Source organism: Falco cherrug, chromosome 10, assembly GCF_023634085.1.
Source record: "Falco cherrug isolate bFalChe1 chromosome 10, bFalChe1.pri, whole genome shotgun sequence".
NCBI lineage: Eukaryota > Metazoa > Chordata > Aves > Falconiformes > Falconidae > Falco > Falco cherrug.
Genome location: NC_073706.1, coordinates 9,549,722 through 9,575,365, shown reverse-complemented (window position 1 = coordinate 9,575,365; position 25,644 = coordinate 9,549,722). Strand labels below are relative to the sequence as shown.

General features: G+C 41.5%; 1 protein-coding gene across 3 annotated transcripts in view; it reads left to right on the top strand.

Annotated features, from left to right (window-relative positions):
• The first annotated feature begins 362 nt into the window (after positions 1-362).
• BCAS1 (brain enriched myelin associated protein 1) overlaps positions 363-25,644 on the top strand; it is a 53,554-nt gene continuing 28,272 nt past the window's right edge. For 2 of the 3 annotated variants that reach the window (XM_055722888.1, XM_055722887.1), the window contains exons 1-7: positions 378-446; positions 562-643; positions 10,622-11,034; positions 16,496-16,651; positions 17,242-17,286; positions 22,018-22,158; positions 25,301-25,336. In XM_055722888.1, coding sequence (XP_055578863.1) covers positions 378-446; positions 562-643; positions 10,622-11,034; positions 16,496-16,651; positions 17,242-17,286; positions 22,018-22,158; positions 25,301-25,336 — 942 coding nt within the window. Of the gene's footprint in view, positions 447-561; positions 644-10,621; positions 11,035-16,495; positions 16,652-17,241; positions 17,287-22,017; positions 22,159-25,300; positions 25,337-25,644 lie in introns of all 3 variants that reach the window. The other variant, XM_055722889.1, reaches the window with a different exon arrangement.

Below are 25,644 nucleotides of genomic sequence, written 5' to 3'. Positions count from 1 at the left end.
GTCTTTTTCACTTTATTCTGCTGCTAAGTCCACGTCGCTCTCTGCTGAGTCCTAGCAAATGACATGGGTGCGATTACATCCCATTATCCTCAACAAACAAGAAAAGTTGGTTAGTTTGTATCGTTTTCAGCCAGCAGCTGTGAGCCCCGGTGCACAACTGGGTTTGAGGGAAACAGGTTGGTGCAGACTGATGACTAGGGCAGGTGCCTTCAGGAAAGCAGGTGGGGCTTTTTAAATTCCTAGTTTAAACAGCCTGTCAAAGTCTGTCACCATTGGCTGTCTCTTAATTTGAATTAGGCAGTAAATTCATACAAATGAGAAAGAAAGGCTGGTTTGTGGTTTGGTTTTTTTTTCCCTCTCTTCACCTTACAGGAGCTATGGGGAACACAATGAGTATCCCAGAGGAAGCTGGAGATGACAATATGTGCACAGTAAAGAGCTATCAGGTAAGCAAGGGCTGTCCATTCTGACCTTCCCTGGCTATTGCATATTGCCCTTTTCAAATCTCATGATGTACTCAGTCCTAAGAGTGCTTAAGAAGTGTATTGTTTGCTATTTCAGGCTCTATCTGACTCTCCTGAGAATATTAAAAATGGATCTGTTGCATTTGCTCAGACTTGTTCCCCTGCAACAAATAGTGAAGGTATGTACTGGGAAAGGGTGGCGCGTTTGCATTTCTTTTGCTCCCAGACCAGCAGAGAGAGGCTTATGGTGGAGCAGCAGTAAATATCAGTGCATGGCCTCAAATTAAAAGATGAGCCCATGTTTCAGCTCTTACTTGTGATTCAGTATATGTGGATTTTCAGAAGCCTGAAAGTTTAAAGATAACAAGGAGTAAAATAGGAGAATATTTCTAAAGTCCGCTGGACGCTGTTTCTTTAATTGAGCTAAGAATTTGGTTCTGCACCTGGTCCACAAAATGTGGTTTTATAGACCGATGGGTTTGGTTGATGTGAAGTGTTATAGGGCAGGAGTGGTGTGACACTGGTCCCTTTCAGGCTGCTGCACAAACATCGGGGTGCCCTGTGATGAGCTACCTCTGCTGGGGCTCTGGTGGCAATAGTGCCTCTGACAAGCCTTGGGGGGATCGTTGCTGCAAGGGGCACAAACTGGGGTTCCTGCGTGGGGCATCATGTAGCAATGGCACCAAGGCGAGGGGCAGCAGCTGTTAGGGAGGTTTCGTGTTGCGGGGGGCACAATGAAATGTTGTTTTGCAGGCTGGAATAGGAGAGCAGGGAGAGAAAGTTGGTTTTAAGTAATGTCATAGCATCCCTGCTGCTGGTGGGGAGCTAACAGGTGATGTTGTTGTGCCTGGATGCCAGTTTGAAATACCCACTGGTGCAGAAACTGGTAATCCAGAGGGGATATACAAAATTACAATTAAAAAACCAAGACAAACAAACAAAAAACAAAACAAAAAAACCACACACACACACACACACAAAAAAAAAAAAAAAACCACCAACCAGGACTGAATGCATTGAAAAAAGGAAACTTGTGCAGGCTAGAAGTAAAATTTGTTAAGCTTTAAAATATTCCCCAGCTACTGTACAGGAATAATCTTTGAGGCTATTGCTTGTGTTGATCAGGCTGCTTTGCTTTGCCAGACCTGTTCTCTGGCCACACTGGGCACAACTCTGGGACTAGACAGAAACTGGGCTGTTATATGGAGAGCTGCTATAATTTTCTGTTTATAAAAGAAATCCACAAAGTACCCTATACTTAAGGGTCTATCCCCAAACCGTCTAATAAGGATGCCTAAAGATAGGTAGGTTAGAACAGTGCAAAACTTTGCAGAAATGGGGTATCTTGGGGTGGGTAGAGGAGGTAAGACATTAATGGGCCAGAAAAAAGACTATTGTATTGCTCCAGGTAGCGCTGAACTGCTTACCGGTGAGCTCAGAGTGTCTCACCTGATTTAGGTTCTGTAAGGAGCTTGAGGAAGGTGTTTCAAGGGATACCTGAGGCTGGCACAACGGGGGTGCACCTTGCTGATCTGCCCTTTGAGCTAAGGACTTGAGGGGTGCTTACCGAGTGCCCTCGGCTGTTAAATATTGAGTGTAGAAAATGGGGATGGGATCATGCAAGCCCAGAAGAAATGTATTAGTGTAAATTATTTAAAGCCCAGAGTAATACTGTACTAAGGTGACAAAGGGAAAAAGAAGGGAGTAGGAGACTGTTCTGGGGGAACTTCTTTTAGTGGCTGCAGTAAAAGACATTATTTTGAAATATTCTGCACGCATTCGGCCTTCTGGGGGTGTTTTGAGCAGTTTAATAAAAGAAAATTTTTCAAAATTCTTTGCAAGTTGGTTACAAAAACTGAAAAAAAATAAAATCCAGGTCCTATATATGTGTTCTCATCCATGAGATTGTAAAGTCTTAGAAACCACCTCTGCTTTTTTTTGGAAACAGTATTTCCGATCTGTTCAGTAACAATTTCCACAAACATGATAGAAATGTGAGTGCCTTTTTGTTAGTCTAAACATTTCCATCTTGTTCTTTGATTTTTGGTCTTGTGTTCTTGAGTAGGTGCATTGCTTTGACTTCAAAGATACCAAAAAATTATTTGTTAACAATGAAATATGTATAGGGAAAATTTTTTTTGTCTTGTTTATCATTTCGCAAAAATGGTTGGCTGGGAAAAATATTGTAAGATGGTAGGCATTGTACCTGCGGTAGTGGAGTTATGACATAATTGCCTCTGGACCTGAGATTTCATGATGAAATGTCACTCCTGTTCCTGAGCTGGGCCTCAATGGTACCTTTTCTATATAGAAACCCTCCTTGCTTTTGTTTTAGAGGTGGCAGACCTTCTTGAAGAGAGCAGGGTATGACTACTCTGCAGTAAGATTTTCTTTTTTAAACAAAATATAACTGCGTCAACTGCCTGTGTTTAAATTCTAGAGAATTTAGGGTAAAGCACAGCAATTCATAGAGCTAAATAAATATAAGTTGGGAATGTACTATGGCTGATAACATTATTACCAGGAGGTTGGTCCCATTTACCAGAACTTATTCAAACTGTTTCACAAGACAAATGTAACCCTGACCACCTCTCTCCTGTTACAGTTATAGGACATATTAGATATTACTTAACTACTGCTGGGGCAATAAGAGAATCAGGGAGGCAGGGGGATGATGACTTTCTCTGTACACTAATGAAATAAAATTTATATGTCCCTATTGCGTATAAACTGTGGGTGTTGGTGTAGAAGTTGGATAGTTGGTAGGGGTATGGGTAGATCATTACTCAGCAAGTGCTTCCCGTTTTGGACTTGTTTGGGTGCTATTCATAGCAGAACAGCAACCAAGTTTTCCACAGTGGCAGGCTGGCCCCTGGGCTCACCATGGAAAGGTGCCTGTCACCAGCTGAGCCCCACTGCCAGTGTTGACATCCTGAAAATCTGGTGTCAGCTACATGGCCAGAGTATTAAAAATTCTGGTCCAAGTTGTTTTGAAAAAAGTTATCTCCATGTATTCGTGAGTAATTGCTTTCACCTACAGACATGTGTGTCTCGTCACCTTCCAGCACCTTATGAATTTCTCCTTCCACCTCTGGTTGGCTTTGGAGCCCTTCTGAGCAGCGTTCAGGCAGCACTCATCTGGAGCAGCGTTGCTTCAGTTCACATCTCTGCAGATTCAACCACGTTAATTCTGCTAGTGTTTTCCTTGCATTGAATTTCTTTCTGTTTTCAGAATACAGTAAGAAACAATTCTCTCTAATCTCTGCAAGGAAAGAAAATATTGGTTTATTATTTGTTGTTAAGAGAACCCTCTCAGCCTGCTACATCCAGTTAAAAAAATCTAAGCTTAGACAAAAATAATCAAAGACTGGTAGGGCAATATGCAGATGGTACCTATTACAGTTCAGAATCTCTGTTCCATGGCTAATTTCCTAACGTTATCTAGCTATAATAAGTCAGTTTAAATGGTTGTCTACTAGAAAATGAAAGCCTGTAGCTGTGTGTTTCTGCTGGTGTAAACCAGTGGAGTTCTGGAAAGTAAATAAAAGCCAGATGATTTACACTGTCTGAAGACCTAGAAAATAAGTGTACATTTTACTCTTTATACATAAAGTGAAGCATATGGCATTGTTTTACTTAAATGGATTACCTAATTAATGTAATTACTAAATCGGTTTAAGTAGAGAGTTAAAAAATGGGAATGTCTTGTGTTGATATTACTCGTATTTTAACTTTAATGTTTAAAAAGCAGTTAAAGTCATTAACTATTTAGATACAACTGAAATCTCACTGGTTTGTGTAATGTAGCCAAGGTCTTGGTGAAACAAAAGTACAAGTGCTGTTTGGAGATAGAAGTTATTCCTATAGAAAATGTAATTGACAGTATTTCTAAAATGAAATAACACAAGAAATAGTACTGTTATCTATCTTATGCTCATAAAGTGAGCAATTCTCCAGAAGGCAAAAGAGCTGCAAAAAAGGTAAGTGAAGCAAGAGGATTTTATTAATAGTGTTAGATGTATGTTTGTGGTCTTTGTCTTGTTAGTTTGTATTTCTGTGATTGCCAGTGATCTGACCATGTGCTGTGCATTAAAAGGTATAGTTGATAAATGAGTCTATGAAATCTATATCTACTAATATAATGAAAAAAGAATCCAGAGAGTTAACTTAATATGACCAGAGGAAGTAATGTTATTTGGAAGAGCCCTGTCACCATCTGCTTCACATCTGGGTGAGCAGATTGGTGACTGGTTCCCTGCATTTGCTGCTTCTGCTCAAACAGGCTGACAGATGTGTGGGCTTAGAGATTCTTTCCATGACTTGCCTTTCCTGCTCCTACTGATTATCAGGCTGCAGACACTGCACAGAGTGCTAGCATCCTTCTCCTGTAATCCTATTTAAATAGTAGTGGTGCCCTTACTGCTACCTCATGGTGTTGCTTTGCAAGAAAAAGGATAGCAATTTTGGTCCTGGTCTTTCCTAATGTTTTGTGTTGGCCTTTTAGAACTTTAAGTAATACAAGTACTTGGAGGACAACAGGTAAAAGGAAGACAGCCAGAACTAAAAACTCTTTATCTGAGATTTGCACTACATAGAGCAGAAATGTATCAGAAGGATAAAACGGGGGGGGAAATTTGTTTGTATATGTGTGGTACTTACATGCAGATTAAAACAATGACCTGCTCAGAAAAAGAAAGATTACATGAGGAAGAGGAGTTCAGTTAAGCTGAAATTCCTTTGTTCCAGGAGATAAATCTTACTCAGCAAATTCTGCTGCTAGCCAGCATCTAACAGAAATGGGTGTCTTGCAATAACTTGATGTGCCTGTAAGCTGTGAAACAATGCAGTTTGGTTATTTCAGGAATGATCATTACTATTCTTGCTGCTAGCTTCTCTTCCCCTATTTCCATTAATTTCAGTAAATCTGTTAGGTAAATAACAATGGCAGTTACCTTAATGACAAAAAGTTATTCTAGTGCATAAATGTACCGACAACTTTATTTGCATGGAATAGTTGAACAATATTGCAAAAGAATATTAGTATGGGGTTTTTTTTATTTAAGAGGGGGAAGATGTCTTATTTTAGAATTCTTTAATGACTCTGACAACTTAGTCATTCAGTTGTTAAAACAGTTTTGGGGGTGTCCCACACAAACATGAGTTATACTTGGAGATCTGAAAATGCTGCACCTACTGTAGCATTATGATCCCAACTCAGTTCTAAATAACAAAAGGAAAAAATAACCTACACAATGTCTATAAAAATCTATCAGAAATGTCAATTAGGAAATTCACTTTTTGTTGGTAAACGTTTAGATTTTTAAGCCCAGTATTTGCTGCAGTAATTCATTCAGGACTGTTATCATCCATTGTGCTGGCCTGCTCTGGTAGATGACTTCGTGCCAAATGTTGCCTTGTAGCTTTAATGGTTCCTTCAGGGCTGTTAAAATCCATTGTCTCCATGACTGAACTCCAGGGAACAAGACAATGCTGTGGTACTACGATTACATTGCTAAGCAAAATACCTGTTTGTAACTGGCTTGTATTCAAAACAATCAAAGATGCTGAAGCAGTATTTGTAGCTAATGGCTTGCTCAGTTCAGTTCCAAAAAAACCCTGATTTCTTTCTATTATCTAAAGCAGCAACATCAGAAAATGTTTTCTCCTAGCATTAATTTTATGGCATGTTCGCATGCTAGTGGCCTACAGGAGGAGATGACTATGCTGAAGACATTGCCAATTTAAGTTGTTCCTCATTCGACAGCTAAAAATTACTTGCCCTATGAAAGAGTCAGTAGGACAAATGGCAGGAGGTGAGAAGCTGCCAATGTAAGGCATTGCAGGACCTGATATGTTCCTGACATGTAAGTATTAGCCATGAGAGCGCGTAGAACTGCTGAAACCAGACTAGCAATCAAAGGCTAAGGAAAAGGAGTATGTTTTAAGAAAGCATCTGAAGGAATTAACTTGGGCAAACTGAGCATCAAAAAAATAGATGCCTACCTAGTACGTGGCTTAGGATGCTGCCAGCAATGAAAAGAGCAAAGTAAGCTTCAGAGAAAATCGGGTTACAGTGGAGGAGGGGGAAAAACAATCTGGAAGTGCTGGACAGAATTGCTTTTGGTCCCATTTGGGGGAGTTTGGCTGCCATCTGTTACGTGCACTAGGCTGAAGTCTGGTGATATTCCCTCTGATTAGCAAAAGCAAATCAGCTGACAAAAGCTTGGGCAGCTTTTTCATTTATGTTGGACTGGTGGTTCTGAACTTGCTTTCATATCGGTCACATCCTGCCCGCATCTGTTGCTACCTCTGGTCAGTGCTGCGCCTTGGTCCAAAACACGTGTGAAATGGGTGCTTTGCTGCAGGCGCTTTGCACCGCTGCTTTCTGAGCTCTGCTGCCTGCCCAGGGGGTTCTGGGCACATTAGGTCCTATAATGAAGAGAAATAATTCTGTACCTACATGGTGAGTTTTGCAGCTCATGTGGTCAACTTAGTCTGTGCTTGCCTTCAGGCTTTGTCCGTTATAACGTTTTATTTGCTGACTCTATTAAAACCGAAGCACTTTTTAAAAATTCAGTGCTAATTCTGCAGACTTGGCCCCATCCTGTGTCAGCAAACATAGTGCTGCTGTTCACCCTTAGCCTATGGAAGTGCTTAAAATGCAAAGTCAAGCCTATGAAAGGAAGCGGGAGAAAGTCGGTCAGCAATTACTTTTGAGCAGTGAAATGGTATTGACATAATATTGTACTGTTACTCTTCTCCATACAGTTTTTCTTGTAAATCAAGAAAAAAATGTTGGTCTAGTCTAGCAAATTTCAGAAAATCTCCTTATTTTGAGTGTATTCTTACAGAAGAGGGACTTTGTGCAGCTATAGTATTGCCTTTTTAACATATCCTGGTGAAGTGAAGGGAGAGGAAGAAATCTTCTGTAGCATGACTGTCTTCTGTTAAGTACTTGAAAATGCCTGTGTGGTAGCAAAATGAAATGCAATCTTACAACAGTGCTCTAAATTGTATATTGATTTTAGTTTCAGAGCAGTTATTAATCTCATTCAGAGTGAGCAGCTTTGATCTACTTGCAGACCTGGCATGGAATTTGGGAGGCTTTGCTCCTATTCATAATTCTGCCTCTGGATTGGGGAACAATCTTGGAAAGAATGGCACTTCTGTGTCTTTTTAAAACCAAAAACATCATGCACTTTTCATCCAAAAACTGCAGTCTCAAAGCCTTTCTCCTTTGCAGTTTGCTGTGAATATGACATGAGCCAAACCCCTTCTGTTCAGCCCACCACAGCAGTGTCTCCTCTCTGGTGGTGGGACTTGCCTCGCCTGGGGTCTGAGCAGACTTTCCCTGAAATGGTTTGAATCGTTTTGACACAAGAGACGTGCTGCAGAGCTCTTGCTGGTGATACTTTCCAGGTCTTTCATTCCTTCCATGATAATTAGAGATAAAAGGAGCTTGATAGGCTCACCAACTACTTTTTTTGGTTGGTTTTCTTAATGATGAGCTTCTATTCCTATTTTTACACTAAAGACCATTTTCCTGTGTTTCATTTTTTAATCTGTTACATAAAGCAGAAGTTCAGCATCTATTACAAATATTTTCCAATGGATATTGTTTCTGCTTGCTTTAGCTGGGGAAGGGTTTGCTTTTTGCTTCCTTCCCAAGTTTCCAACTATAATTAGAAGTTAGTGCTTCAGTTTTTTCACGCAGTATTACAGGAGGCTTAGGAAACTATAGCTGATACTTAGTGGCCCTGACTGAATGGCTGAATAGGTGGTTGAGCAGCTAGTTATTTGTACCTTTTCTTTGCATGTCAGTCTGTTGAAACAGGCACTCGTGAAATATTACAGAAGAATATTACTGGCGAAGGATTCTCGCCAGTGTGAGTTATTTTCTTACATGAGTAGTAACACTGAGAAATTAGAGGAAGACATTTTCTCTATTAGAGTGCACGCAAAGAAATGAAAATCTATTTACCTGGACAGAACAGGCTGTACTGAGGTGCCCTGGCCCTCCCTCTGCACACTTGCGTATGCCCAAAACACAATAAGAAAGCAAATGTCAGACTAAAAACTTTAGAAGCAAAGCTATTAGAAGCCAGCTCTCTGGCAGCTGGTGAAATGCTGGCCAGGTTGTGAACGCTGCCACCACAGCCCTTACTCTGTCAGCTGTTGCCTCCACTGCTGGCAAGTCTTTCGGTAAAGTCACTTGAGACAGGTGCTGGCGTGCCAGCACGCTCCAGTGCTGCTCACCACGTGGGTTTATGGAAGCTCCGGCGAGTCAGGGCCAGCCCTGAGCTGTGAGCAAGGGTCCGGGGGGCTCCTGGTCACCGAGTTAAGGCTGTAGGGAAAGGGATGTCACAGCTGGATGCTGGGGCTCTGTCCTCCTCCTGCATCTGCCCAGGGCCATGAGCAGGGTGCATGGGCACAGGAGGACAGTATCAGATGGGCACAGACATGTTACAGGGTGCCTGCTGATGCGTGCATGGTGTCATGCCAAATCCTGCAGAGGGCTGGGAAGCTGGGGTAATTTCTCTGGGAAAAGCTAAGGGGTAGTTTTGAAAGCTATGATCTAAAAATGGTCTGCTTTCCTCACCTTGAAAAAGAAATTAAACAATGAAACTGAAGATCTGTACTGCGGAAGACAGGTGTTTAGTCAAGTTTTGTTGGTATCTGGGGTTTTATTTCTGTTAAAGTAAAATATGAAGGGCATAATATTGACTAGACTATTACAATTATTGTTTGAAATAATTTCAATTTTAAGCTGAAACTGACAATTTTGAAGTTCTAATTTAGCAAGTCAGTTTGAGACTGTCAGTTTTTCACAATTATAATTAAGTAGATCTAAATTCATCCTTGTCAGCTGTGGTGGTGATTGACAGGGAAATCATATACATATTCTAGTCAGAGTAAGGAAGAGACGCTCCCGCTGAGGGGGAGCTGTAAGGTTTACCTTTCGGCCAGCATCTTGTTTACTGCGGTTTCAGGCCACGTAAGCTGCGATTCAGTCTCCCATCCACAAAACTGGTACAAGAGATACTTCTGTCTCTTGTTTCTTTTGTCCTCTGTAAAGCAGGAGCCTTCTCTCCTGTCTGCATATACAGTATTAGGGATTTTCACCTCAGCTGTATTATCAAAGTGCCACTGTAATACAAAAAAATCATAAAATATGCTTTTAAGATTAAAGATTTTTTTCACATCTAAAGTGTGATGGCCACGTGCCTACACAAGGGGGAATTATTTGTGCAAATTTTAAATGTGATTAAGAGCTGTACTGTTTGCGGGTCAGAAGAGTCAGAAACCTGAGGACAAGGCGGCTGGCTCAGATGTGATTTATAAGTATTCAAATCAGGCTTAAACTAACCTACAGACAAGAGAGGAGATGTGCAACTAAACCCTGCACTATGGAGAGCAGGCAGGAAGGCAAGGAACAGTGTTGGAAAAATTAATTAAATAAGTTATGACTGCAAAACCCTGTGGGGAGTTTGGCAAGCCAGGAAACAAAATAAGTCGTCGGGCTTTCCGTTCTTTTTCCCATTTAGCTTTAACAGAGGAAAGTGTAATATAGTCATCCATAACTGTCTCTCAAGTTTTATTGACTCCTTTTTTGTGTATCACTAATTTTAATTGGAAAGTAAAATACTTCAGCTTGTCCACTGGGCTAAGCAGTCAAAAACCAGGGCCGCTATCTGCCTTTGGCAGCTGAGAGGGGGCTGTGGAGAACATAAAATTTGCACCACCTTCAATGAGGAATGACAGGAAAGAAAAATCAGACGGGGGGGGTCTGAGACATGAGTGGCAGCTCGTGTTTAGCACAGGAAGACAACAGGGTCTCTACACAAGCTGCACCCTGTGTGGTCCTCCCAGAGGCTCCACGTTTCAGAATTAGTTTATTAAAGAGCAAGGTCACCATGATTAATTGTACGACCAATATAACTTCTTTGCTGTGCTGGATAATTACTGTTTTATGTTTCTGTTTGTAGTGGATGCAAAGGCAAGTGTTGCACGGGATAATGTGGCTGTTTCTTCCCCAAAGACAATGGAGCACAGCCCCGCTCCCGAGGCGGGCGGGCAGAGTCTCGGGAGCACTGCCAGGAGAGCTTTGCCATTTGCTAAATCCCGCTCTGTCTTTGCGTTTTCATGGTCTGTACCAGGGCGTACTGAAGACCCAGCTACAGATTCATCAGTTGGATCGGTGAAACTTGATGTCAGCTCAGAGGCGCCCGGAGTGAACAAAGCACCAAGTGAGAGCGCGGAGGTTCCCGCAGCAGCTGCGCGGGAGGAAGGCACACATAAAAACCTGACCCAGGCCCCGCCAGCAGCATCGCTTGGTGACATCGATCTTGCAGCATCAGTGACACCTGAGGGAGAGGATGCGGCCGCCTCAAAGCCAAAGCAAGTAACCTTCTTTGACAGGATCTTCAAGCTGGAGAAGGGAAAGGAAAGGAGCAAAACACAAATTGATACCCAGGAGGAAAGGCAGACTGCAGACCTTCCCGACGGGCGCATCGCAGCAGAAGAGGCGGCTGGATTACAGAGCGCATCAAACACTGTCCCACAGGGGAAGGCAAGTGCTTCAGTAGGAATATCCATTTCACTCTTAATGAAACCTCCTAGGAATATTAATAGCACAGGACAACTTGGTGTCATGATAGCTGTGTGAGTGAACCGGTGTTGCTCTTAAAATTATTGTAGGTAACATCCCCCTCCTGCCGCAGGGGCGGCTGGATAGAGGTATGGGAGAAGAACCGATGGTGGAGTGGTGATAGCTCTGATGTCTGCCTTGAGACTAAATGCTGGCATCTGACCTTGATTTTAAACTAATTTGTAATTCTCTGAAAGGTTTGGGCAAGATAGCTGTGTTCATGCTCCAGTTGCCAGGATGATGAACAGCAGCCAGCTACAAATGGAAGCAAAACCACCTGAAAGTAAAATTGTTTCTTATGCTTTAAGAGCTTGGAGTTTGGCACGGGATGGTTTTAAAGAAGTTGTTTAGCATGTTTTGTGCCATTCTTAAAATAGTCACTCTTCTTGAGCAACAGCTGCTTGCTGCACACCCTCCATACCAGAATAAGGTGTATTATGCAGCAGTTTTTGCACGCTTAGCTACTGTGACTTTTTTTAATCAAGGAAACATGGTCCTCTAGAATTGATTTTTATAGGATGAGAATGCAATATAAGAAAACAAGTAACTTATCTGAAAGCACACTAATCAAAGAAAGGAGCTGAAAACAGACATGAGTTTAGATCTTACACTTCCTGCAGAGTCTGATATTAGCAAATACATTATAGGATCAATTTTCAGGCAGTTAACTACTGGAAAAGCCCATCCCCTGGATAGGGATAAAGTGGCATAACCCTTCTTAGCTCTGTCGGAGAGGTGCCAGTATATACCAATTGGTGATATACCTCAAATCCTGTCCAGTGTCCGAAATGGGAGGGAGAAACTAGCTACACGGTCCCCTCATCAGAATCTCTGTGTAAATCCATTTTAGTAGTAACTGCTTTTATTGGCCTAGTTCAGGCTTACAAATAAGAGTGCTGTATGATTGCTAATGCTTTGGATAGTGTTGAACATGGCTCACGAGATCCTCACTGCTTGCACTGATGACATTGCCGGCTGTCCCCAAAAGTCTCTTCAACTTGTATTCTTCTACCTTGTCATCTTTATCTTATGCCTTCTCAAACTGGAAGATTACATTTCTTGTATAAACATATAAATCATAATATTTTTCTGAAGAGTCATTTATAAGACTAAACAGTTGCATTTTTGACCATAGGCATGCGTGACTAGTATTTCAGACAGCTATATATGCGCATTTAAAGGATCCATAGTCTCAACCTAGCAAAACATCAAGGCATTCACTACATAAACAAAACAGAGTGAATGATTCAGAATGAATAATCTATTCTGTGCATACTGGCACTTCTGTTTGTAGCTTTTAAAACTGAAGCTTTTCATCACTGAATTCCTGCAGATGCTTTTGACTAATACACGCAAAGAATAAGCTTTGCCTGTGGCTCGCAAGAATTGTTATTTTTACAATCAAATGCAAAATTCATAACTTCCTATTTTGCTGTGATTGCAAACTACAGAGTGTGAAAGGTCAGTTTGTGGTATTGAAGTAATAGTGTGAAACTGTAATGAAATAACCTGGAGTAGCTTTAGTCAGAAGTCAGCTAAACGTTTGCTGGTAGCAAACAGTCATGTTGGGAAAGCTCAGGTAAGAAAGTGTTTGTAATGAGCAACCATCAGGGGACAGGACAAGATATTCTGAACCTTATTCTGCCAGTTCAAGCAGGTACTAGAAGCACTGTTCACTCAGATCAAGCTTATTTTTATCTCGATAATGCCTAGCTTATTAATTTTGAATTCTGTTCCATCCTCATCTTATACCTACCCACATCCTGAACATCGCTAATGGGAATAGCCTGGAAATCCCAGGCACTCATCAGCTGTAGGTTATGTTTGGGATGTAAGTGTTTGTAGGATCCCAGGCCACACAACAGCTTTTTGGTGCCTGAGGACCTGCTTAAGGACAGGTCTCCTGTTTAACCAAAGTGCCTGTACATCACTTACATATGTGCTTAAAGCTGTACTACTGAAAATCTTTGAGGGCTCTCAAAATCAGGGTACAGGCTGCTCAGTGTGAGTGGCAGAAGTGTATCATGGGGAGAGTGGGATTTTGACCTTATCTTTGAATTTCTGGACTACCGTTTTTGTCTTTAATTTTTCAAATAGGAAAAGGAGTATATGCTGGGGACAGAGAGGAGTTAAGGACCTATTCTGGGAAAAATATGCCAACTAAATGCTTCTGATATGTTGCCAAACTTACTTTAACTCCATTTCTAAAACAAAGGTTGTGGCTCTGCCTTGCAGCACAGTTGCCTTCTGTTCCCTCTAAAGTTGCTATTCTCATGTAGGGTGGGAGAATGACCAAGTCTAATTTAATTGCTGTTACTGTAGTAACTACAAAGTGTTACCAAATAATCGTACTAAAAATCCAGATATTACAGCCAACAGGTTTCTTCTTTTTTCTTTTTTTTTTTTTTGTGGGTTTTGACTTGTAATATCTGTCAAAGCAAAGTTTCCCCGAACTGAGTGCCAACACAAAACAAACAGCATTGCTGGTAAGTAAGAGAGAGGCTCCACAGTTGTAGCTTAAGAGCTGCACAAACATTCTGTGTTTGGTGAACCACTCTTTATTTTTGTGGTCTACAAAACTACATTCAGAACACAGCATAATTAAAACAAGGACAGAATTCATGAATTCATGAAGCATTTACTATGTAAGCCAAAGAAAAGATAAATTATATGCCTGAAATGTTTCACTGAGCCATGATTCATACAAACAAAAGTGCTGGCAGGAATACATTCTTTTGATATATTTTTCTAATGACTGAACTGAAACTACAGTATAAGTATTTAAGGTGTTTATTACCACCAAATTTGACTCCTCAAAGAAATGAATTGCACATTTACATAGTATCTGTTAACTTCTAACACTGACTTTCTTCTGTTATTTCTAGAGTTTTCTTTCATTATTTGCCTCCGGGGCTTTGCGCAGCATATTGTGCAGTGAGCTGCTGCGGAGGTTCCTGTGGCTATTTGCAGCTCTGCAAATGGGATATTGTAGGGCTCCACATTCTCTCTCCCTGATTTACATGCTGATGGCCTGAGTCTGCGCTCCTTCCTACAGCAGTATTCCCACGAAAGTGCAAGATGGATCACAGCATCTATCAAAGTCCAGATCAGAGTTGTATCTCTGTAGCTAATGGCAGCCTTGGCTTGTGAAGCCTGGAGCAGGGCTCCGCCAGTAGCAGCGGGTCAGCATGGGGCCGGTTTGTGCTCTTCTGGTTGGAGTTCAGGGATTTTGGGATGGTGCCGTGCCTCCAGCTCCGCATGGCCTGCAATAGCTTTCGCTTCTGCAGGGCGAAGTGTGGCTTTAGCAGGGAGGTACCCTGGGACCGCTGGTGCTGCCAGCGGTAGGACCTGTCACCTCTGTGGCTGTCCCAGGGGTATCTACTGCTGGCAACAGCTCTATGGTGCTCAGCAGAGAGATCTTTTCCTCCTCACCAGAGTGCAGCCCAGCACCAGAGCTTGGGCTTGGGTGTGTAGAACAGTTTGCTTATTGCGGTTTGATAGCATCTAGTGCTTCAGTTATGAAGCCAATTTTGTGTAGCGGCGTATCTTCTGCCTCCCGCTTCTGTAGTGTCTTGCCTCCTGCTTTTGTTGCCCCTTTAATACCTGAAACAGAGCCAGCATTTTTCATATGACCAGGGCTCTTTAGACGGGATCCCTGGAAGCAGGGCTGCCGAAGCTGGCACGGCCACGCGTGTTCTGCACGGGACATATTGTTCTTGGAGCCACTCTGGCCCATGACTGGCAGCGGGACAAAGTGGTGTGTTAGACCCTTGTAAGAAACTTCTCAATAGCCTGTGGAAGCAGTCTGAACTACTGTGCTGTGTTTCTTCCTGGGTAAACTTGGAAAACAGTGGGTGGAGAATTAAACAGCAGTCTGTTCTTGCAAGTAAAACCTTGCGCTTTTTTTAACTCCTTAAATGCTGTATGGACACTGGCCACTCCATCCTGATCTTTCCTGATGCCAAACTAGCCCTCTGAATTTTTAAAACACTTATGCATCTTTAGTCTAGTCCTTCCCTTAGGGACCTACAGAAATGTATGTCCTATACAAATACTGTGGGGTTTTGAATCCCCCAGTACAGTGAAAGGCTCTAGAGTACAATTTTATTTTAACTTTTCCTAGTTAAAATGGCACTGAACAACTATGCCTAATGGGCAGGTTGGGAAAAAACCCCTGGTGTCACTTAGACGTTCAGGCAGTCTTTGAGAGCAGCAATTCAAAGATACTGTTTACTGGAGATGCCTGAACAGGCTCATCTGTTTTATTTCTTGTCCTGATTTTGCCTCTGGAGTCATCTGGGCATCTAGTATCGTAACAAGTACTTCTCTAGTTGCTGTCTAAGTAGCTGGGGATGATAACTTCTGCTGAAGATTTATGGCACTGCTACGATTGTCTGCTCAGTAATGTCCCAGATCCCCTAGCCAAGTTGGGGCCACCATCATTTACCTTAATAACGGACAGATCCAGCCCTGCACTTACAATGCAGACAGATAGACACGGGGAAGGAGGATTATTGGTAGCAGACTCAGATATTACTAGCCAGATGTAGTACTCCTAAATATCAAAAAAAGGAAATGCTGAATGGGACACGAGGACTTGCCTCAAGCAGCTCTCTCCTGCATAACATTTGTGTTGGCTTTACCTGTGCAGGCTCAAGGCAAAAGTGGCCAGAATAGCAGGCAAATTCAGCGTAAAAGAGTGCCAAGCTCTCCAAAACTGGTCCAAAAAGAGGTTTTTAAAAACCAGACCCTTGTTTAGGTGTCTAAACAGAAACTGAGTAACTTAATATTACTAACTTGTGAATGCCTGAGCACTGGAAAACTATTTTTGGGCTCTGGGAACTGTAATTCCAGGAAGAGAGGAGGCAGTTCCATCTGGCTCAGAAGAATAACTTTGGGTTGTTGCTTTTTTCCTTCTTTTAATATGTACCATGTTTGTGTTTTTGCTAGATAAAAATTATTTCTGGTATTGCAGAATACAGAGTATCGGAAGCAATCTTTGTATGGTATAATCAGACACTGAGCCATCAAAAGCCAAAATCTCAGCGCCTGTTCCGATGCACAAGTTCAGCCTTGAAAAGAGAAAAGCAGTGTTGTTTGGGACGCTGTGTGCAACTTTACTTGTGTTTGTTATACTTGGTAGCTGAGAACAATGTTCCTCCAACCAACGGCAAATGCTGAATATATTAGAAAAGAGGGGAAAGAGATGCATAAATGCTCAATTGTTCTGAATACGTAGGCTGGAGAAGTATGGTTGGAATTAGGGTTGTGACTCTCAGAGCAACATAATGCAAGTCACAAATGTTACTTTTGCATTCCATTGGAAATTAAGCAAGCTAGGACTGAGGAAACTCTGTGCAACCCCCCCTTCTTTTTTTTCTAGGACATAGATGACTGCAACCAAAAAGACCTACGGCAGGACTCGGCAGGTGTCAACTGTCTCACTGCTGAGCAACCTGAAAAGGCAGAGGTAAAACAAGACAACCTCCAAGCAGCTGCTGCAACAGATAACTCTGTCATGAGTTTCCTTAAAACACTGGTAAGCTTTTGGCTTTCCTTTTCATCTCTAGGCTGTGCTTTAAATTGCTTATAAAAATCCCATGTGAACATGCTGAGCTAAATGTAACATGCTCGCTGTCACAGGCACTGAGAAGTAATGAAGCCAAACAGGTGCCTTAAAGACAGACTTGAGAGTGACAGAGATGTGTAGGTACTGTGCAGTTACAATCAAACGATGATGACCTACTCTGGAAACTGCCTCTTCTGCACAGATACTGGTAGACCTGGAGGTATTTAGCTCTTGAAGTTTCATCATGCAGAAAATCCTTATTTTGTCATATCTTTAAAAGTTTATATTCGTGGATTAATGGAATGGTCAAGCTTGAATAATGTATCTTTGTTATTTTTAAATATGCAAAATATCTAGATATTTTGCATGTTAGCCATTGGCTTTAAGTTGTTTTTGAGACATGTTTGTATTATAAATTTTCTCATGTGCTGGGGGGGAGCAATATTTATTTTTTTCTCCTTTGTGCTAGAAAATACTGCTAGTTTCAAACATATGATCTTTCAGATCTTTTGAAAGACTGTGTTGGGTGTGACTATTTGTTTTCCTCAAATACATTTAAGGTCTCCCCAAGCAAAGCTGAAGCCAAAAGTGATTCTGAAGACAAGGTAGGCACATTCCTCATTCTGTCACTGGTCACTAGATGTTTCTGACAGGTATTTCCTCTTCATTGTGTTGCTTGTTCCCCAGTTGATGTTATCATTTGAAGTAAGTTAAAATATTTTCCCCCTGAATAAATTTGAAAGGAAGATGAGCATAAAGAGTGCAGTTCTTCATACCATATGTTACAATCAAGTTCCAAACTGTAGCATTTCCTGCAAGGCTGGTAACAACCTGGTAGTGCTTTTAGTTATTACTCTGACTTGTCCTTGATCTAAAACTACAGGTCCCTGCAGCAAGATCCTCTTGAGTCCACAGAAAACTCCACTTGCTCATTGAGCTGTGCTAAGCTGCTGGTTTTTCATTTCCAGTTGTGTATATGCATGTCTCCTTTATGTCCCCACACCTGCTGGTGGGGGGGACAGGCGAGGTGCCCCTGCCTGTGGCAGCTCTGTGGCTTGGTGGGCAGGAGCCGGCTCCCACGCCCCTGCTCGGCTCTGCAGCCACAGCTACTGCTGGTCACCCCTTAGGGTGCAGGAGAATGGGCGAGGACCAGCTTCCCACTGGAATCGGTCAAAAACAGGAGGAGGAGATCCCAGTACCTCCTCTCTGGGACTCTCCAGGCTGAAGCACCCCTGTATGGACTCTGCCGCAGTCAGGGCGGACAGGCTGCTCCTATGAGCAGCTGAAACGTCAGGAAGGCAATGGAGCTGCTCCGAGCAGGACTGCGACTGGGATCGCTGTCCTGCCTTGACTGCTCAGGATTCTTCCCTTTACATGCGGAGATGAGGATCAGGGGGGTTGCTTAAGCACGACGAATTGAACACTTGAGCTGTTCTAATACAACGCATCGGGCTGGCTCCAAGTGTGTGTGAGGCTCCCACTGGGAACTGAAACCCACATGGGCTAGACAGGTATAGGACCAGTCTGAGAAATGCTCCTCCATGAACAGGCAGATGTGGCCTCTTGCTTTCCTCTCTGCAAACAGTATGCTCTTGGATTCCACTGGCAAAAGGAAACTTGTTTTTAGTGTCCATGCGCAGTGATGTTCCTTCATATGTGAATTCAGGAAAGCTTCATTATTATGTTTTTCATTTGCTGTCAGATATATTGAAAATACCAGACTGATCCAACATTTAACAAACTTGTGGAAATTACCACCACACCACCCAAAAAAAGTGGAAAAACAAACTGTAAAATTTAAGTTGAAAACATAATCTTCTAAAATGGAAAAATGTAGGTGTTTGAACACTTTTCTCCCTTTTTTCCTTTTCTGTTAGTGCCAAAATTTACAATAGTTTCAACAGAAGCAGAAATGAGACAATTTTTATGAAGCTGCCTTCTATCTTCTAGTGTTTCAGTGGCTTACAGGCACATCACTGCGTAACCAGGAACTTCCAGATTAGATGTCCTTACACATTGTTATGACTATAATAACTAAAGCTTTTCTTGCAATGCCTGTGATAAAATTTAATTAACACATAAAGAATAAAACACTAGAAAACAGTCTTTCCATGCAACTATGTTGCCAAAACCACTGTAGGCACAACTTTTTTTCTATCCTTTCTTTATTCTTTTTTTATCCTTTGTCTCATTCAATTTTTTTTTTATGTAGCCTGGTACTAAAATGGTGAGGTCAGTCTTTCCAGAAAGCTTGGTGAGTACGTGGGAGATACGCACCACTCCCCGATTATAGCTCAATAATTCCGGAAATCATCAGCCAGGGCTATGGTCTCCCAAGATATCCAGAAAAGGCAGTTATCAAATTCCACTCTTTCAGTGAGACTTGTAGCTCTTTCAACAACTCCTGAAAAATCCAATTGAGCAGTCCTGTTTGCATACCTGCAAACTTTATCATGTGCACCCATGTGCTTCTATAACAGGTGACTGTTGGTGGTGGTGTACTGTAATTTGGAAACAAATATGCTGTTTGGGTTTGGTTTGCTATCACACCTGCGAGGGTAAACAAATCCAGATGACTAGCAGGATATGCAAACTCATTATGTAGTAGTTGAATGGGAGTTGCTTTTTTTATGAAGAATTCCTTTATCTTCACTATCTTCCTGACACAAAGAATGACATTTTCACTATATTAAAGGAAAAACATGTTTAAAAGGTTAACTTATCAACTGTTGCATAGAAAAGCTGCAGATTTATCAGCTGTTACATATAATGAAATAATGGTCATTCTTCCCCTGAGAAATAACTTCTGTCTTAAAGGTAAAGACGTGTTCTTAAGTGAGGCTTTCCCCTTTGTGCAGTCTGAGCCTCTCCTGAGTGCTGTGCGGCTTTCACGGGGTTTGGCTGGCACAGGGATCACTGTGCCTTTGAGTCCTGGTCACACTTTCATTTCAGCTGCTGGTGCACCCCCTTGGCAGGGAGGAGCTGGGGTTTAGCATGCAAGGGCTAGTATGTGCCCAGTGTCTCTCGGCAGTGCTCTTCCATGGTGAACAGGACAGACAAGCTTTCTCATGAATCTGAGAAACAGCCACAGCCCACTTCAGCTTTGCAAAGCACGGCAGTGTGCTCCCTCCTGCTGAAATGCAGAGGTGTGTGAGGCATCAGTGACACTGAACTGGGTTGGTGTTATTTTTGTAGCAACATGCTGTCATTAGCCGTTGCCTCTGGCTTTAATCAGATGGCTAAAGACACGGATGCTTTCAGCAGCCTGTGCACACCCTTAGTGGTTGTCATTTCATCTATGTGAACACAGGAGTTTAATACGAGTTGAGTCATACTTCCTTGGAGTAATTGATCTATTGCAAGTTTATACTAACCAATGTGGCATTTGGATCAGATCTGCCCCAGACCACCTCTTTGACCTTTCTGTAGCAGATCCTGTCTTGTTCCCACATTGTACGTTTGGGAATACTAGGAATGGTACAGTGTACTGCAGGGGGAAATGGCCAATTTTGTTGTGACTGGCCACAGCCTTTTCTCAGTACAAAGCACTTTGGGAAGATGCAACGGCACAGAATGGGACAGTCCTGGAGAGCAAGACCCCAGCTTCACCTACTTATACTTGTTACGTTCTGTACTGTGGCCTTTTCCTCCTGCCTGTTTAGTTGTGGTCAGCCACAGGGCTTGATACTTCACCTTGTAAATGCCATAGGCTGATTGTTTCTGTAGTTCCTGGAAGTTTTTGCCAACTCACTTTAAAGCTTTTTACTGGTTGAAAGCTTTTTTTTCCCTTGTTCAAGTATAAAAGAAAACAGAATGAAGCTTGCAAAGGGACAAGCTAATTACCTGAAGGATGAACGCTTGAGTCATTTGCATTGAAATATTTTTAAAATTCTTTATTTCTTTGTTATATATTGGTCTGATTCTTAATTAAATCAGGAAATACATTGCCTAAAGGAGATTGGAATCAAGTCCAGGATACTAGCAAGTAGTGAGTTAAAAAAAAAATACATCCACCTTTGTACTAGGTAATGAAAGGCACCTTATTGTTTTAAAACCTGACACTGAAGAGTGAAGAATGCTACCCTGTATTGTCTGCGATTAGTCATATGTTATGGGCATACGTACGGCGCAGTCACCATAGAACACACTCTTGTGTTAACTTGTTTCTATGTGGAAGCTCAGTTAAGCAACCTTGCATGCTTCTGGTTTTGTGTGTCTCTTTTTTTATTAATGAAAAGATGGAAATGGTGGTGGAAGAAGAAAAAAAAAAAGCCTATTTTTTATTACATGAAAACTTAAGTTTTTTTCCTGCACTGACAAATCCAGAGGGTTGTGTTGAAGACTGGGGGTGAGGGGGGGACAGCAACAGTGACTTGAAAAGCAAAGTTTTGAGAAGGTACTTCATTAAAAAAATATTCCAATTCTGTGAAAAGTTAAATGGAACATTTTAGCAAATGCTATTCGGGTTTTTCCAAGACTTGCAGAGAAGCCACGTACTTGAACAGGGCCACCTCTACCCTCTCTGCAGGGTAATTGACTCTGCCTTGAGCCACAGGCAGTCTGCTACCACTTTTAAAATAGCCCGATGCTGCTTTTTCCCCATATAGAAAGCTGGCAATGTTTCCTTATTTCATAGCCCTTTGTAGTGGGTTTTTCAATGTGTTGCCTAGTTTTTTTAGAGATCTGGTCTCTAACATGTTTTGGGAACCGTTGTTCAAGTTAAATGCCTCCTGCAGATATTTAAAATGGAATGAAAAGGAAGCAGTGCTCATCCAATACTTTTAGTGTCAGTCTATCATTACTATTTTTCTGATACTTTCATTTCTAACTAATTTCATGAACATTAGTGCAAACTTGAAATAGTTTATGTAGCATATATTATGAATATTCATACTGCCTCTTTCCTGAATAATGCATTATGCAAAACATTTTCAAGTCTCTCTAACACTGCAATAAAAAGAATGAAGGTATTTTCAATGATTTATGTATCTGCCTATTTTAACACTATAATCTCCAATTCAGTTACTCATGGTAACTAAAACACAGAGGTCGCAGTCTTTGTGGGATCTGAGTCTCAATGAAGATTTTAGGGGGCAAATTGTGGTTTAATTTTGAGTCAACTGGATTGCCTTAGCTTTTATATTTATTTCACTACTCATGTGAAAGGAAGTCTAAGGAGAACTGAGCAATCGCTCAGAAGAAAACATTATTTATTGTCGAGAGCAAAAAGGAAATGTTTGGATTTGATACTACATGTGTGAGTAGTTGAATGTCTTCTGTGAACCAAGAAAGAACTCTGCAATAAGTACTTAACTTCAAATGCTGTTGTACAAAAGGGATCAAAAGTGGAAAAAGGCCATGGCGGGCAACCTGCTCCGAAGACATCAGCAGAATCCCAAGCTAAAGGAGCCAAGAAAAAGAAGGCAGAAAGTCCCAAGCTAGGACACAGTACTTTTAGTAAACTCTTTAGGCATAAGGTCTGTATGAAACACTAGCATGAGCAGAACCCTGAGCAGTAACAGATGGCTCCTCTCACAGAGTGAAGTTGTTTATTTGGTGACTGAAATCAGCATCTGGCCAGCTGTGCAATGCTCTGAAAGCAATGGCATGAGCATTTCTGTGCCATGCCTTATGAAAATGATCTTCATGTGCAAAGTTTCTCTTGTTATACCATCTGTGAATTCAGGATTCTGAAACAATTCCTCTAACCTTCCCTGCTACGTGCTTCCCAGTTACACTTGCTAATGCTGACTAAACTTCCCTGGCCACTTAAAAATAAAAGGTACTGACAAACAATGAGTTCTGCAGGCATGAACGGTGCCTACAGTTGTAGGACAGGTTTAAGAGTTCAGTCCAACTACAATTAAGGCTTTATGATCCACATTGCCTTACCTATTTTGACCACATGCCAGTGCATGTTGGTTTGGTGAACTGGGGCATCAGATACGGCACAGAGAAAGTGGGAATTCCCTTGACAAATACTGCTTTTCACTGAAAACAAGAAAAGTAGTCGTTTATTGAATCCAAAGTTTGGAGGGGAAAAGTCTGGTTTTCAAGGATACTTTAAAGTTGTTCAAAATGCACACTTTTCATGCAAATGATTGCTTCAGAGGACATTAGCTTTTACCTTTATATATATATTTATATCTCACTGAAAAATCTTTGGTCTCAAGGCCTGTGTTTGGGCATTTCTGCATTCTCTGAAGATAATCTGCCATGATATTCTGTGGCAGGGAGGCAGAGAATTGTAGCTTTTTAGCCCAAAGAATGCAGAGGCAGAGACCCTTCTACTGGGGGAGGAAAGTAATTAATATTTAATGTTCACTCAAAACACCCACACGGAATTTCTGGTGAGTAGGGGGCTTTATAATCAAAGGCATGGGTCAAAGGGAGTTCTTCAAGCTATTTTCAAAACAAAAATGTTCTTTCCACGGTCTAATTTTTGAGATAAAAAAGTCATCTGTATATTATTGAAGGAATAATAATCTTTCCAATGGTTTTAAGTCTACAGTTCTTGCCAACAGCCTAAAGTTAAGATCTTGTATATACTGTATTGATAGCTAATGGTTTTGATATTTAATACAATTAAAATATTAATTACTTGTTCATAATCAATTAGGGCTTCCAAGTAAAAAAACATACCTGGCTAGCATTTTTTAAGGTGCTAAGCCTTTTCAAGAGTTCAAAATCTTGCAGTGAGTTGTTGGGAAAGATAATTGGGTTTCATTAGGCTGTTTGATAGAATTTGTAACAGAGCCTTGGTCTGGAATGAAAGTAGTTATCTTGAAGGAATGCAACAGCACTAAAATTTTACACCAATAAAATCTATCTTATAAAATGTCATTACTTTTTAAACAGTTTTTTCTTGTTTCTAAGTTTATTTTCACAGTTTGCTTTCAACATACAAAATACAGAAGCAATAACTAAGGTATCATTTATGACATATTAAGAATAAAGGAGATGGATTAAAATGGTGCCAACAGTTTGCTTGTAAGGATGGTTGAAAGTGGAAATTCAAATCAGAGCACTGATGTGACAGGCAAGCACTAAAGTTATCACCTCTAGTAAAAAAAAAGTTTATCTCTTTTCATTTGAAATGCCTTAGCATGATGTGTCAACTGGATGAATAAGTAATGAATTCCTTTATTTGAAATTATCATTTTAATGTATGTCTCCTCATATTTAATTTTAAGCAGTTCACTGTCTCCTCTGAAAGTTCTTTCCCTGCAAGTCTTCCAAAATGCACTTCTCCACACTTTAAGTATAGATTGACTATTAGGTTAACAGAAACATTGTTTTTCAGTGTCCTGTGTTTACATGAGTATTAACTTTAAAGCAACTTGTGAATGTTGTTTTCAAACACCAACATGTATCCTGGTATAAATCCATAATATAAGCTGATGCAATGTGATTTGGCCATTTGAGCTGAAAGGCTGAGTTTGGGTGGCACTTGACAGTTGGGTCCCTGTCTGTTCTTTTATGCACATCCATGTATATTTGCCTTGCATTGCATGCCAGTTTGGTAGTACAACCGTACTGATTTATGGAATTTTTACTCGGAACAGAAGGGTTAATCACTTATTGTCAGCACTGGTATTGAAGCCAGCTCATGGCATTGTACTACTTCTTACCGCTTGCTTTGGGTCTTGTTCATTAGAGCTAACCACAAAAAGAAGTTCTTGGCTCCTGCAAAATATCTCTCACCTATTCTTTTAAGAAATCTGCAGAGCGTGTGGCAGGCTGCCTAAACCCGGGGGTGCTGGACTCACGTTTACTTGAGTTTGTGGCTTGCTGCTCCTCTCTTTGTACTGCTCAGACGCTCATCTTCAGTGTAAGCCATGCTGGGTGTTAGGATTGATAGATGCTGGTATGTACCACTGGCCGGGAAGGAGTTTAACAAACTGGATCCATCCTGGCTTTTTGTGTTTTGGTGAAACCAGGACGCCCATGACTGTGAATGATTTTTTACAAAAGAGTAAATTCAAAAGCACGAGTGGATGGACTAAAGCAATCTCCAGCACCTGCAGAGCGGCTTTTTGTAGAGCTGCAACTCCTGCTTCTAAGTTAAAAAGCCACTGCTGTTCTGTGTCCCTCATTTCCAGGCAGTCATCTGCCTATGTTTTGTATCCCAGAAAGCAAAGTTTCCCGTTCTGAAGGTGACGTTAGCACGTCCCTGACTGGTATGCAATTCCTGCAGTGGAAAAGACCCAGCTCTGGCTCGTACATGTGCACTGAAAGCTGTGCACCAGACCCAGCTCAGAAAAATATCTGCTAGTATCTTAAAACCCTGGGTAATGTCTTACCTGAAGAAACTGGGAATCCATACGTAAATACATATATTTCTACAGACGCTGAGGACTGCAAGCAGAGCAGCGTGAGCACATAGCAATTCCACACAAGGCTTCAGTGCTGCTGCAGGTAGAAGGATGCAAGCTGGCAGTCCCTCCAGGCAGCCTCGCCTCTGCCAGAGATCAGTTTCCATGGTTGCAGGAGCCAGGACTTTCACAAACATTCACTAAAAATAAAATAATTTGTGACACAGACAATTCCTGAACTGTGTAACTGTGAGCACTGACGCTGCCAGAAACAGACTTGTCTTTGTGTTTTGTTTCCCTTCAGGCTGCAAAAGAGACCCAACAGACAACTAACACCAAAGTGAGTAGGATGATTCAAGTTATCTGTATGAATAATGCAGTTAAAGGGTAATTATTCTCGCTGTCATTTTCAGTCTCGCAGACAGTGTTTTAATTTCTTTATCAATTAATCAACTCTGTTATGAAGGGTGGGTTGATATGTAATTTGCTTCCTCTGTTCAAGACATTACTTCATTCGAAAGGACAGGGATGCAGCCCGTAAGCTGCACCTTGTTGCCTTGTGTGTCCTGTGCAGCGGTGGCCTGCTGTGCACTCCTGTACAAGGTGGTGCCCCAACTCGCTGCAGGTATCTTGTTCTTCACATCTTTC